The 15,996-nt window shown below is 43.9% G+C and overlaps 1 protein-coding gene across 1 annotated transcript in view; it reads left to right on the forward strand.

Moving 5' to 3' along the window:
- Positions 1–1,593: 1,593 nt before the first annotated feature.
- LOC141992890 (uncharacterized) overlaps positions 1,594–15,996 on the forward strand; it is a 188,001-nt gene continuing 173,598 nt past the window's right edge. Inside the window, exons 1-2 of the mRNA XM_074962261.1 lie at positions 1,594–1,990; positions 7,428–7,547. Of these exons, the coding sequence (XP_074818362.1) occupies positions 1,594–1,990; positions 7,428–7,547 (517 nt within the window). The remainder of the gene's footprint in view (positions 1,991–7,427; positions 7,548–15,996) is intronic.

Consider the following 15,996-nt stretch of genomic DNA (forward strand, 5'->3'; position numbering starts at 1 on the left):
GGGAATTGGTTCTCACCCATTGGGAATGGAGGTGGTGGGAATGCAGAAAAATGGCTCCCTGCTTCCTGGCCAGTTTAGAATAAACTGCCCAATGTCCATAACCACAACCAGCATGAGTTGGAAGGCTCAAATTGGATTCCTTTCATGACAGCCAGTTGTACTACTGATGTCGCTCAGAATCACCTTGACATTCATTATAATCGCAGCACCAATAAAGTCAGTGGAATGACATGAGAAATGTAGTTGGTCCATGCCATATAAAGATGAAAGAAAGATGAAGAGCGCAATGTGCATGTCACGCCCTGTGAGGCTGAGATTAGCCCAATCATCACAACCCCTGAGGAAAACAGCTCCATCCAAAGGAGGATTTTGCAAGGCAATCAAGTTTGTTTGGTAACTAATTAGTACCGCCTCCACAAACGGCATCGCAGATCCTCCAGGCAGTCCTAGGAACTGTATAAAAGTGCTCACCACTCAGACCATTTCTAAACACTTCTCCGGACTTCATCTCCTCGGTGAACTGGGTAAGTCCAATTCAACTCAATCGCTTTTGAACTCTATACATGTGACAGTAGGGGCTATTTCCATTTAAGATGGAATCTTTCATGTACTCACTGTGATATTTATTAGGGATTAGGGTGTTCTCTCATAATTATTTTGTGTAGTAATTCAGTTACAGGAGCTCGTGGACTCATGATTTTAAGCTAATAGGGGAATTTTAGGAGCAACGTGTGCAATTGGGAAACATATTTCTGATTAATTGGAAATAGATTTAGGGCATTGAAATCTTTTCAGTAACTTTAGAAAGTCATTTAGCCATTTTTCACTTAGCTGTATTAGGAAGAAACTTTCCCAGGTTAGTCCAGAAAGGGCCAAATCAGTGGTGTTTTACTTTCACCTGAAGCAGCTGTTACTTCTCACTATTGGAGACAGGAGAATGGATGAAGTTGACAAGTGGTGTGATCCAGCCTAGCAATTCCTATGTTCTTCTGAGCAGAAATACCCATTGAAGGTGCTTCTCCTCAGATGGTGTAATTTAGTGTTGCTCCATGAAAGTCAGTGGACCTGAACCCCAGCTGAGGAGCTTGTCCTTAGTGATTTGTTTGGAGAAAAGTAAAGTTTTCTCTTTATTCATCAGCATATTTTGGTGACTTCCAAGGTTTGGAAAACCAGAGAACTACACTGTGAAACCAGACTCAACTGGTTTGCATGCAGAGGTTAAATCCTCCAATGACAGGAAGTGATTACCATGATCCCAGACATGTTCTCTTTGAGAAATGTCTAAAATGGACACAGAATCCCAGGTACCCAGCATAGAAATAGTGACACTTGTTCCAGTCGGTGTTTTTCAGACAAAGCCATTGAGAGGGGCTCTAGGGGGTCGGTTGGGAGGGAAGTTTAGTGCGAGTGGACAGGAGGTGTAGAAAGAGGATATAGGAAGAAATACATGGCCATGAACACAGGGACTAAGGCCCCTCTTTCTTTCTCTCTTGAGCCACACTGAGCTTTGAAGCCTTTCTTCCACCAGCCCTTCTACCTTCTCTTTACTCTAGTTCCTGTTGTGTGTTTCAGGTTTACCTCCTTCCCAGAAAGATGACTTTCTCAGGCCTCTGCTATCCAGAATGCGGGGTGGCCCGACCCAGTCCAGTCACTGGCAGCTGCAACGAGCCATGCGTTAGGCAGTGCCCTGACTCCGAAGTGGTGATCAGACCCTCACCAGTTGTCGTGACCCTCCCAGGACCAATTCTCAGCAATTTCCCTCAGCAGAGCGGAGTGGGAGCCGTAGGAGCACCTGTGGTTGAACCCGGTTTTGGGGGCTCATTGGGTCATGGGGGATTGTACGGCTATGGAGGATTGTATGGTTTAGGGGGATATGGTGGTTACGGTGGCCGTTACGGTTATGGGGGATTGGGCGGTTATGGTTATGGGGGATTATATGGTTATGGGGGATTAGGCGGTTACCTGGGTGGTTATGGTTCTGGGGGATTATGTGGTTCTGGGGTATCTTGCCATAGGTACCTCAGTGGAAGCTGTGGGCCATGCTAAACCCAGCAGGAACAGCCATGGATGAAGGAAGAACCAGGAATTGAACAGCAAGATACAGATTCACCCCTGATCTTTTGGGCATGGCTTTCAGAAGTGCTGTGCAAACATGGCTCCAGTTGAGCTCAGTGGGAGCTGTGTGTGCTCAGCACCTTGGTCTGATAGCCATGCTGCATTTCTAATGTTACGCTTTATGACTCTTTTAAGGCTTTGCCAGTGGAGTGCTGATTTTCGTATTCACATATGGACTCATTCTGAATTACACGCAGGCTGTTTACAGTAACTCCACAGTTTAAAGGAAATAGGGGCCTTAAGACAGGCATCAGTTACATGTATTATCATTTTAGGTCCCTAGAGCAAGGGAAAAAGAGACCTTGCTGTGAAGGAGAATTAGACCCCGTCTGTTCTATCCTTTCCATCAATACGTATCTTTAGTGTTTCGCTTTGACCTTCTCTGCGGTAGACATTTAATTGAGAAGCTGTGTAGTCCTCTGCTTCTGTTTTGCTTTGTCTCACTTCCCACTGACTGGGGTAATAAAAGTAACTGAAAATGGTTGTGAAGGGAACTTGTTTGTCCACCTCTGCAGCTGCAACAACAAAAAAGCACATCTTGTGTGAAATACATCCCATTTAGGTGGGTTTTCGGTTGCAGCCCTTCTTGAAAAACTGAATATACGTTCTTTCTGTTCAAGTATTTTTCCTGTAACTCTGTACTGCCAATGTCACTCACATTAAAAACGCTGATGCATCGTTATATCCGTCTTCTGGTTCTCCTTGTTCCTCCCTCCTTCTTGAAACATTTCCCTGGGCAAAATTCATCCCTGAAGAGCCAGCAGCATCAGGCATTTCACAAGATGTGACTTTTTGAAGCCCTGGAGCGATAGGAGAATTCAGCCTTTGAAGTAGTTTACAGCATTCTGTTGGGTTTCTGTACTGGGGTGGAGTTCCACCTTGCATTACGTGTTTTAACAAAGTAATGTTAACTCACCCTAGTGAGAGGTATTCTATGATTCTATGATTCTATGAGTGGCAACCAAGTGATTTACCCCATGAGCTTCCCAAAGGTTTTTCATAGTTCCATAGGGCCAAAAGAAATCTGATGAAGTTCAACAAGGACAAGTGCAGAGTCCTGCACTTAGGATGGAAGAATCCCATGCACCGCTACAGATTAGGGACCGAATGGCTAGGCAGCAGTTCTGCAGAAAAGGACCTAGGGGTTACAGTGGACGAGAAGCTGGATATGAGTGAACAGTGTGCCCTTGTTGCCAAGAAGGCCAATGGCATTTTGGGCTGTATAAGTAGGGGCATTGCCAGCAGATCGAGGGACGTGATCATTCCCCTCTATTCGACACTGGTGAGGCCTCATCTGGAGTGCGGTGTCCAGTTTTGGGCCCCACACTACAAGAAGGATGTGGAAAATTGGAAAGCATCCAGCGGATGGCAACAAAAATGATTAGGGGGCTGGAACACATGACTTATGAGGAAAGGCTGAGGGAACTGGGATTGTTTAGTCTGCAGAAGAAAAGACTGAGGGGGGATTTGGTAGCTTCTTTCAACTACCTGAAAGGGGTTTCCAAAGAGGATGGATCTAGACTGTTCTCAGTGGTAGCAGATGACAGAACAAGGAGTAATGGTGTCAAGTTGCAGTGGGGGAGGTTTAGGTTGGATATTAGGAAAAACTTTTTCACTAGAAAGGTGGTGACACACTCGAATGGGTTACCTAGGGAGGTGATGGAATCTCCTTCCTTAGAAGTTTTTAAGGTCAGGCTTGACAAAGCCCTGGCTGGGATGTTTTAGTTGGGGATTGGTCCTGCTTTGAGCAGGGGGTTGGACTAGATGACCTCCTGAGGTCCCTTCCAACTCTGATTCTATGATTCTGTGATTCACCCCCTTTCCAGGGAAGGCTTGAGAATAATCTACCAACCAGATGGGTAACCAAGGTAAGCACAGACCAGACCCTTGGGTTTTTAGGACACTAAAAACCAATCAGATTCTTAAAAAGACAGAACTTTATTATAAAGAAAAAAAAGTAAAAGAAGCACCTCTGTAAAATCAGAATGGAATGTAATTTTACAGGGTAATAAGATTTAAAACATAGAGGATTCTACTCTAGGCCAAACTTCAAAGTTACAAAAAACAGGTATAAACCTCCCTCTTAGCACAGGGAAAAGTCACAATATAAAACAAAAGATAAACTAACACATTCTCTTGCTATACTTACAATTTGTAATCTTAGAGGCTTATTTCAGGTATGGTTTTAGGAGAGGTGCTTTTTCCTGCCTGGTCCCTCTCTTTGTCCCGAGAGAACAACAATGAAGCACACAACAAAAAACCTCCCCCCACAGATTTGAAAGGATCTTCTTCTCTTATTGGTCCTTTGGGTCAGGTGCCAACCACGTTATTTGAGCTTCTGAACCCCTTACAGGTAAAGGAGGGATTTTATGCTACCCTTTAACTGTATGGTTATGACATTTCACACATGCAAAGGGTTGTATTCTTAGAATATTAAAGGAGGGATTTTATGCTACCCTTTAACTGTATGGTTATGACATTTCACACATGCAAAGGGTTGTATTCTTAGAATATTAATAAATTATTGTTGGGATTAGACACCTCTGCATTGAATAACAGAGTCACTTTAAAAAAAAAATGGAGGCCAAGGTCTCTCATGTCATTCCCATAATCAGGTCATGATCTAAAGTCACACAATCTGGTGCTATTTAATTTTCATTCAAATGTAATTTTGCATGTGGTATTTTGTGAAACATTTTTATTGGAAAATGCAGGTGCTCTCTTGGTGTAAACCAACACAGTTGCTTCAACTTCGAAGAGGTTCGAGGCCTTAAAATCAAAGAGGTTCTGCCCTCTTCCCTGGATATGGAACCCACCCTTGGGGATATCTTTTACATTCTAAACAACATTCTGGTTCAGGCAGGAATGTTTTCTGCTACATGCCCTATGGCTGGTCAGACGTTATGTCAAATCTCATCGCACAGCCATCTCCTCCTTCACCAAGAATGAGTTATTTTCATTTCTCCTCGGCTTCTTGCGGGGCTCAGTCAGCTGCATTGTCTTACAAGACCTCAGTTTCTTTCCTGCTCATGGATGGAGAGATGGTTTCTGATGGAGCACAGATTCCAAGACTTAACTCAAATCATATCTATAAAAGAGCACTGCTTCCTTTCACTCACCACCATCCCTACTTTGACCCATGAGCAAATCTGTCCTAGGCAGCCGTTTATGACAGCATGAGTGACCCAAGGGGAGGTCCAATGTTAGGTAAAGTTTTACTCACCATAGGGTAAGATTCACCCTTGGGCAGACGGCCATCACAAAGGCCCATGCCCCACTTAGGTCCCCTAATAAGATCCAGTTTGAAAGTTTAAAGTGGGACTAAAATTGTTCATAGGGCATTTTACTATACCCCTGCCAACGGGTGAATTTCAGATTTAAGGTCCTGACGGGAAACCTGCTGGAGGAAATGGAATGGCTCCCACTGACTTCAAAGGGAATTGGATCTGATCCGCTTGGGACGCACATGGTGAGAATGCACAAAATTGGCTCCCTCGTGCCTAGGAGGTTTACAATGAAAGACCCAATGCCCCTGGCCACGACCAATATGAATTGAAAGGACCAAACTGGATTCCTTTAATCAGAGCCTGTTGTGCTACTGATGTGGCTCAGAATCACCTTGACATTCACTCTCTTTGCAGCCACAAAAAAAGTCAGTGGAATGACACGAGGAACGCAGTTGGCCCATAGAATTTTAAGATGAAAGAAAGATGAAGAGTGCAACGTGCATGTCACGCCCTCTGAGGCTGAGATTAGCCCACGGATCACAAACCCTGAGGAAAATAGCTCCATTCAAAAAGGATTTACAAAGGTAATCAAGTCTGTTTGGTAACTAGTTAGGACCTCCTTCAAAAAGATTCTCCAGGAAGTCATAGGAACGGTATAAAAGCGCTCACGACTCAAGGCTCTTCTAATCACTTCTCCAGACTTCATGGTGAACTCGGTAGGTCCAATTTGACTCAATCGCCTTCAAACTCCAGAGATGTGACAGTAGGGGCTATTTTCATTGAAGCCTGAACCTTGCTTTTACTCACTGTGATTTTTTATGAGGGATCAGAGTTTTCTTCCGTAATTATCTTGTGTAGTTATTTAGTTGCAGGCACTGGTGGATTCATGATCTGAAGCTAAAGGAGGGACTTTGCAACATATACAATTGGGAAACATATTTCCTATTAACTGGAAAAAGAATTAGGGCATTTAAATCTTTTCAGTAACTTCAGAAAATCACTTAACTGTATTTCACTTATTTGGATTATGAATACGTTTTCCCAGGTTAGTACAGAAAGGGCCAGTCCAGTGGTCTTCTACTTTATTCTGAAGCAGCTGTTATGCCTCACTATTGGAGACAGGAGAAAGGATGAAGCTGACAAGTGGTGAGATCCAATCTAGCAATTCCTACATTCTTCTGAGCAGAAATACCCTTTGAAGGTGCTTCTCCTCAGATGATGTAATTTAGTGTCGCTCCATGAAAGTCAGTGGACCTGAACCCATTTTACCCCAGCTGAGGAGCTTGTCCTTAGTGATTTTTATGGAGAAAAGTAAAGTCTCTGTTTATTCGTCAGCAAGTATTGATGACTCCCAAGTTTTGGAAAACCAAAGAGCCACTCTCTGATACTGGACTCAACTCGTTTGCGTGCAGAGGTTAAATCCTCAAACGAAAGAAAGTGATTACCGTGATCCTAGCCATGTTCTCTTTGAGAAATGTCTAAAATGGATCCAGAATCACAGGTGTCCATCATGGAAACAGTGACACTTATTCCAGTCAGTGTTTTTCAGAAAATGTTATTAATAGGAGTTCAAGGGGCCAGCTAGGAGGGAAGTTTAGTGCAAGTGAAGAAGAAGTGTAGAAAGAGAAAATAGGAACAAATACATGGCCACGCACATAGAGACTAAGCCTACTCCCCCCATCTCTCTCGGGCCCCAGGCAGACCTCACTACAATTGTAACTTAGCTTTGAAGCCTTTCTTCCACCAGCCCTTGTACCTTCTCTTTACTCTAGTCCCTGTTGTGTGTTACAGGTTTACCTCCTTCTCAGAAAGATGACTTTCTCAGGCCTCTGCTATCCAGAATGCGGGGTGGCCTGGCCCTGTCCAGTCACTGGTAGCTGCAACGAGCCATGCGTTAGGCAGTGCCCTGACTCCAAAATGGTGATCAAACCCACCCTAGTTGTCGTGACCCTTCCAGGACCAATTCTCAGCAATTTCCCTCAGCACAGTGGAGTGAGAGCCGTAGGAGCACCTGTTTCAGGGGCTCATTCAGTTTGGCGGGATTGTACAGCCATGGAGGCCATTATGGAGGATTGTATGGTTTAGGGGGGTTATATGGTTATGGTGGCCATTACAGTTACGGGGGATTACTGGGCCATGGGGGATACTGTGGTTACCCGGGTCTTTATGGTTACAGGGGATTATGGGGATACGGGGGATATGGCCGTAGGTATCTTGGTGGATATTGTGGGCAATGCTAAACCCAGCAGGAACATCCGTGGAAGAAGGAAGAACCAGGAAATGAACAGCAAGATACAGATTCACCCCTGACCTTTCGGGCATGTCTTTCAGAGGTGCTGTGCAAACATGGCTCCAGTTGAACTCAGTGGGAGCTGTGTGTGCTTAGTACCTTGGTCTGATAGGCATGCTGCATTTCTAATGATACGCTTTAGGACTCTTTCTGCCAAGGCTTCCCCAGCCATGTGCTGATTCTCTTATTTACATGAGTACTCATTCTGAATTACATGCAGGCTGTTTACACTGACCCTGCAGTGTGAAAGAAATAGGGGACTTAAGATGGATAGCAGTTACATTTATTATCACTTGAAGTCCCTCGAGAGTGGGAAAAGGAGACCTTGCTGTCATGGAGAATTAGGCCCAACATGTTCTATCCTTTCCATCAATAGGTTCCTTTAGTGCCTCACTTTGACCTTTGCTACAGCTCACGTATAGGGAGAAGTTGTATAATTCTCTGCTTTTATTTTGTTTTGTCTCACTTCCCACCAACTGGGGTAAAACAAGGAACTGACAGTGGTTGCAAAGGGGACTTGTTTGTCAACCTCTGCAGCTGCAACAAAGCAAACAGAACATCTTGTCTGAAATACACCCCATTGAGGCCTGCAATTGGTCGTGGCCCTTCTTGAAACTCTGGAAATACATTCTTTCTGCTCTGTAGTATTTCGTCCTGTAACTGTCTACTGCCAATTGCATTTGCATTAAAAACTCTGCTGCATCATAATATCAGTCTCTGGTTCTCCTTGTTCCTCCCTCCTTGCTTAAAAATCACATTGGACAAAATTCCTCCCTGTGGAGCTGGTAGCACCTGGCACTTCTCCAGTTGCAATTTTCGAAGCCCTGGAGTGATAGGAGAATCCAGCCCTGGGAGTAGTTGATAGCATTCTGCAGGCCCTGAGTACCAAGGTGCAGTTCCTCCTTGCATTACATGTTTTAGCAAAGAGTTTTTTTCCTGGGAATACTTAGACCGATTTTCACTTCAAGAATGTAAGTTTTTTCTTTGGTTTCAAGAAGACTAACCATATGGTTCATGGTGAGCATCTGGGTGAGTCATTGAAGGAATGGACCCAGGTTTCTGTAAGTGTCACCTGACCTCAGTGGGTCACAGCTCAGAATACCAGATTCAGGACAAACTGCTGAGGAATATGGCAGACTCACCCCACGCTGGTGGTTATTCTAACATTAGATACCAAGCTAGTAACAAAAGTAATGGGTTGGATCACAGAAACCCCCATGGGGCTGCCAACTGATGTGCCAAGACTACTACTGCCCCTGCTTTCTTGCCCTGGCAGCTTGGGACTCCAGAGACTTGCCTGGCTTGAGCCAGACCCACTAGCCTGCTGCAAACCCAGACCCAGGTCTGAACCACGTCTCCTAACAGCTGTAGGTTTAAACTGAAAGCAGCTTAAGAAGTGTTCCTTTCTTTAACACTCAGATGTCCAACTCCCAGTGGGGTCCAAACCCCAAATAAATCCGTTTTACCCTGTATAAAGCTTATACAGGGTAAACTCATAAATTGTTCACCTTCTATAACACTGATAGAGAGATATGCACAGCTGTTTTCTCCCCCAGGTATTAATACATACTCTGGGTTAATAAGTAAAAATTTTGATTTTATTAAATACAGAAAGTAGGATTTAAGTGGTTCCAAGTAATAGCAGATAGAACAAAGTGAATTACCAAGTACAATAAAATAAAACCCGCAAGTCTATGCCTAATACAGTAAGAAAACTGAATACAGATAAAACCTCACACTCAGAGGAGTTCCAGTAAGCTTCCTTTTACAGACCAGTCTCCTTCTAGTCTGGCTCCAGCAATCACTCACACCCCCTGTAGTATGGTCCTTTGTTCCAGTTTCTTTCAGGTATCCTTGGGGGTGGAGAGGCTAACTCTTGAGCCAGCTGAAGACAAAATGGAGGGGTCTCCAAGGGGTTTAAATAGACTTTCTCTTGTGGGTGGAGACCTCCTCCCTCCCCCTGTGTAGAATTCCAGCTACAAGATGGAGTTTGGGAGTCACATGGGCAAGTCACATGTCCATGCATGACTCAAAACTTACAGGTAGCAGCCATGGTTCACATGCTACCTTGAATGTTCTCAGGTAGATGTCTTATGTGGATTGAAGCCTTCAAAGAAAGATCCATTGTCCATTAAGTGCTTCTTGATTGGGCACTTAACTTGCTCATTCCTTTCTCAAGAAGCTGACCAAATGCCTTACTAAGGCTATTTAAAATTAAACAAGTACACAGCCAATATTCATAACTTTGAATACAACAATGACACGTGAATACAAATAGGATGAATATCTTCAGTAGTTCATAACTTTTACATAGATATGTTACATGGTATATGTAGCATAAACATATTCCAGTTATGTCATATATACATTCATAAACATATTTCCATAAAGCCTTATGGGGTGCACTGTCACACTGTCTCATCACAGTGGTTAACAAGAAGTCAAAAATGCAGTCTCCTTAGTCATTCCAGCTCTTATTTCACCACCCCGACACTTTACGATGACTAGTTAAAGAAGTATGGGCTGGATGAATGGACTATAAGGTGGATAGAAAGCTGGCTAGATTGTCGGGCTCCACGGGTAGTGATCAATGGCTCCATGTCTAGTTGGCAGCCGGTATCAAGTGGAGTGCCCCAGGGGTCGGTCCTGGGGCCGGTTTTGTTCATTATCTTCATAAATGATCTGGAGGATGGTGTGGATTGCACCCTCAGCAAGTTTGCAGATGACACTCAACTGGGAGGAGTGGTAGATACGCTGGAGGGTAGGGATAGGATACAGAGGGACCTAGACAAATTGGAGGATTGGGCCAAAAGAAATCTGATGAGGTTCAACAAGGACAAGTGCAGAGTCCTGCACTTAGGACGGAAGAACCCCATGCACCGCTGCAGACTAGGGACCGAATGGCTCGGCAGCAGTTCTGCAGAAAAGGATCTAGGGGTTACAGCGGACGAGAAGTTGGATATGAGTCAACAGTGTGCCCTTGTTGCCAAGAAGGCCAATGGCATTTTGGGATGTATAAGTAGGGGCATTGCCAGCAGATCGAGGGACGTGATCGTTCCCCTCTATTCGACATTGGAGAGGCCTCATCTGGAGCACTGTGTCCAGTTTTGGGCCCCACACTATAAGAAGGATGTGGAAAAATTGGAAAGAGTCCAGCGGAGGGCAACAAAAATGATTAGGGGACTGGAACACATGACTTAGGAGGAGAGGCTGAGGGAACTGGGGATGTTTAGTCTTCAGAAGAAAAGAATGAGGAGGGATTTGATAGCTGCTTTCAACTACCTGAAAGGGGGTTCCAAAGAGGATGGATCTAGACTGTTCTCAGTGGTAGCAGATGACAGAACAAGGAGTAATGGTCTCAAGTTGCAGTGGGGGAGATTTAGGTTGGATATTAGGAAAAACTTTTTCACTAGGAGGGTGGTGAAAGACTGGAATGCGTTACCTAGGGAGGTGGTGGAATCTTCTTCCTTAGAAGTTTTTAAGGTCAGGCTTGACAAAGCCCTGGCTGGGATGATTTAGTCGGGGATTGATCCTGCTTTGAGCAGGGGGTTGGACTAGATGACCTCCTGAGGTCCCTTCCAACCCTGATATTCTATGATTCTATGATTCTAGTTATTAAAAACCAATTTCATCATATAGAGGGTTCTACTAATCCTAAAAGATCAGCCACATAGCCAGGCCAATATATAATTCAGATCTAACACAGTTCCCTGCCAATGGGAGCTGCAGAGTTGGCGCTGGGGGCGGGGGCAGCATACAGAGTCCCCTCCCCCTCCTCCCAGGGGCTGCAGGGACATGCTGGCTGCTTTAAAGGGAGCCTGCCTTAAACCTGCTGCGCCACCTACTGGGAGCTGTCTGAGGTAAGCCCAGTCGAAGCCCACGCCCCTTACGCCCCCTGCACCCCTGCCTCAGCCCAGAGCCCCCTCCTGCACCCAAAGCCCCTACCCAATTCAGAGCCCCCTCCTGCACACAAACTCCCTTCCAGAGCCTGCACCCCACACCCCCTCCTGCACCCCAACCCCCTGCCCCAGGCTTAGCCCAGAGCCCCCTTCCACACTCCAATCCCCTCGGCCCCAGCCCAGAGCCCGCACCCCCTCCCACACTCCAACCCCCTATACCAGCCCGGTGAAAGTGAGCGACAGTAGGGGAAAGCAGGTGACGGAGTGGGGGGGGAGGATGGAATGAGCAGAGTGGGGCCTTGGAAAAAGGGCAGGGGTGGAGCAATGCTGTTTGGGTTTGTGTGACTGGACAGTTGGCAACCCTATCTGGAGCCCTCTGACCAAACCAAACCCTATTTCCAGCACTACTGCTCCCCCCGGTGCTAAGGATGAATGTTTAAACCAATGTATCTCTGGCATGTCATCTGAGAGCATTTTGAATAATAAACTCTCCAACAGAGACTCTGCGGAAACTTAATTATGGAGTCAGCAGCCATCTCTGAATAATTCTCCTTTTTCCAGGACATTCTTCTCTTCTCCTCTGATGGGATGTCCAGTGACATGTAGCACGTAGCATCCATCTCGAAAGCCATCTTTTATGGCAACCTACTGTGCGGGGGGAGGTTTAAATTCAACTAAGTCAGCTCCTTAACATGAGCTTTGAACTTACTTTGCAATGGTGGAGTGGTCGGGTATTGGGGCGGAAATAGTTCAGCCTCATATTGAGATTTTTTTATTTCATTGGGCCAATGTAACTCAATGAAATTAATCTTCTTCTCATTCTTTGCCCTGATGTGTTCATCAACTGGTCAGCAGCAATCTCCACTCCTTGCTCAAATGACACGACCAAAAGTTGATTTCACAAGTATGTTGCAAACACACGTTTTCTTCTTTTCTTTTCTTTTCTTTTCTTTTCTTTTCTTTTCTTTTCTTTTCTTTTCTTTTCTTTAAATTGGAAGGCCTAGCAAATCTGATCCTTTGAATTCCAGTGAGAGCATTTCCACAAGACTGCAGGCCTAACAGAACTGGACCTGGACTAAATCAGCCACTATTCCAATGATCGAGCTTCTGGACGCAGCTAAGCCAACCTCTTTCCAAAAGAGCCATTGATTTTATATGCCTAACAGGAGAGACTCCATGCCCATTTTTCTGAAGTGCTGAGGATTCAAAACTCCCACTGAAGCAAACCGGAGCAGTTCATGCTCAACATTTATTTATAGCAGGCTACAAGGTTTCCTGAATTGTACATCAACACTGGAGGTATCCAAACCTGGAGGACATTTTTGGCCAAACGATGTTGATGCCTTTGGTGATATGAAAAGATAACGAATGGAAGAGCAATTAAACTAGCAAACCAATAGTATGGGGTAGTATATATTTGAATTTGAAATAAAGAGGAGTCGAAAATTGTCAGAATAAAGAGTAGCAAGACTAGATTTCCATGGTTTCATGAAGGGCCGTGTCCTATCACCAGCTCCAAAGCGGTGTGTTTCTCACACAGTTCTCTTACTTATTTATTGCAGTTGCAGAGTTTGACACTCAAGTCTGTCTGCCACCATTTTTAATTACTTGTTTCACCCTTGTCAGTCACAACTAAAAGAAAACACAATAAAAGCGAAAGTTGAAAATTTTCTCCATTATGCAACTGCTGTTAGAAAGTTAAAAGGCAGAAACAGTCCATATTCATGGATAGGAGATCACCTAGCGTCATTCTCATTGACACTAAAGTCTTTTGACACTCCTCTTTCATGGGAGAGAGCCATTCAAGTCGATGTAGATGTAGGTAACATACACCTTACGGACCTGGCTCCATTTGCACTTTGCAGAGTGGTATAAAAACCCATCATGTAGTTGAGAATCAGGCCCACTGTACTGTTAATAGAGGAAGCCCATAGCCAGGAAGGCATTAGAAGAAACCCATGGGGAACATGAGGAATGTTTGCAGAGGTGCTGATGAAATGCAGCTCTCTCATTATTTCACACTGAGTTCGGTGTACTCACCACTTCTCAAAGCCAGGCCTATGTGATCAGACATGAATCTGTATCTTGTCATTCATTTCCTGGTTCTTCCTTTACCTATGGATATGCCTGCTGGGTTTAACATGGCCCACAGTTTCCATTAATGTAATGATAGCCCCTCGCCATCCCCGCAAACCTTGTATTCCCCCAGAACCATATGGGCCCCTGTGACCATAGAGCCCGTCCTAACTGTATTGGCCACCATAACCGGGTAATCTCCCATAATCACAGGGACCCCCATAACCATATAATCCTCCATAATGTTCTAAGCCTCTACCACCACATGCGCCCCCATCAGCACCTCTTATGTCAGCTGCTCCTGAGGATCCCTCTCTGCTTTCCCAAGGAAAAGAGCTGAGAATTGCTCCTGGGAAGGTCACAACTGCCAGTGGGGTTGAATTAGCACTGTGGAGTCAGGGAACTGCCTCATGTCAGTGTCATGCATGGTTCGTGGCATGTCACTCCACACGTGAAGCAAAACATCTCTCTGCCGTGGAGATAAATTTGAAACACACAGCAGGCAAGAAAGAAAGAAAGAAAGAAAGAAAGAAGGGACCCAACCAGCTCCTTTGAATCCTTGTTACTGTCTTCGTCTTTAAAAAAGCCATGTCTCTAAGAAATATAAATACAGTAAAACCTCAGAGTGATGAACACCAGAGTTACAAAGTGACCGGTCAACCACACACCTCATTTTTAATGGAAATATGCAATCGGGCAGTAGCAGAGACAAATAAAAAAAGCAAAATACAGCACAGTGTGTTAAATGTAAACTACTAAAAAACTAAAGGGAAAATTTTTAAAAAAGATTTGACAAGGTAAGTAAACTGTGTGTTTGTTTAGTTTACATTAAGATGGTTAAAAGCAGCATTTTTCTTCTGCATAGTAAAGTTTCAAAGCAGTAAAAGTCAGTGTTCGATTGTAAACTTTTGAAAGACCAGCCAGAAGAGTTATTTCAAAGTCACAGACATTTCACATTCCCGAGGTGTTCGTAACTCTTAGGTTCTACTGTTCATAACATTTCTTTCATTAATGCTTGGGATTTCCAGTCCATTAAAAAAATATCACACAGAAAGAACGTGGCTGGGATAGCAGGTGCTTTGGTTTGTAAACCTTAGCAAAACTGACGTGTTTTCTTTTTTTATCAAAACCCAACACTAAACACAACCTCCTCCCCAGGTGTAAATCTGTGTTGTTCCACTGGCTTCACTGCAGCTACACTAAGTTAGGCCAGACGGGGATCTGCACCTAGAATTACTCCTGCACATGAGAAGGTAGCAACTGCCAGGCTGGAAGAGACGAGTGGCCCATCTAAGGCAGTATCCTGTCTCAGTGACTGTCACTCACCAGCTGCTTCAGAAGAAAGCAGAACAATGAATTAGTCCTTTATGGAGGAAACAGGGAGTTTCTTCCTAAACCCTAAATTAAAAATTGGGGGGAGAGATTTTTCCGAGCTCCCTAAGGGATTTGAATGCCCAAGTTCCCACTAAAATCAATAGGCTCTCGTGTCCCAACTCCATGTCTTGCTCCAAAAATCCAGAACTTAACATCTAAACCATGAAGAGACCAACGCCTGAAACTTGATAATGGGGAAAAAATGAAAATACCCCAAACCCTTCCCATTGTTAAGAGTTACAAAGTGAATGTGCAAGATTAATTACTAAATTAAAAGGATCCCTAACACATCATCCGAATGGTTATGGAGAAAGCAAGTTGAATAGGACGTCTCCAGTTCACATAGGAGAATAAGTTAACATGGTTAGAAGCCCCCTGAGTCATGAGTGTTTTAATAAACTTTTCTAGACTGCCTGGAGGACTAGAGAGTTCCTTTGTTCCTACAAACCAAATTTTGATACATCCTTCAATTGATATAATTTTTTTCTATGTGTTTTTGATAACTAATTTGTTCTAGGGCTGTCAATTAATCACAGTTAACTCACATGATTAACTCAAAAAAATTAATTGCAGTTTTAATCGCACTGTTAAACAACAGAATACCAATTGAAATGTATTCAATATTTTTGGATGTTTTTCTACATTTCAAATATATTGATTTCTTTTACAACACAGAATACAAAGTGTGCAGTGCTCACTTTATATTATTATTTTTTATTACAAATATTTCCACTGTAAAAATGGAAAACAAAAGAAATACTATTTTTCAATTCAGCTCATACAAGTACCACAGGGCAATCTCTTTATCATGTAAGTGCAACTTTAAAATGTAGATTTTTTTGTTACATATCTGTTCTCAAAAACAAAACAATGTAAAACTTTAGAGCCTGCAAGCCCACTCAGTCCTCTTTTTATTTGCAATATCACCAGAAAGTGAGAACAGATGTTCGCATGGTACTTTTGTAGCTGGCATTGTAAGGTACTTACGTGCCAGGTTTGCTAAACATTCGTATGC

Source organism: Natator depressus, chromosome 1 (assembly GCF_965152275.1).
Source record: "Natator depressus isolate rNatDep1 chromosome 1, rNatDep2.hap1, whole genome shotgun sequence".
Lineage (NCBI taxonomy): Eukaryota > Metazoa > Chordata > Testudines > Cheloniidae > Natator > Natator depressus.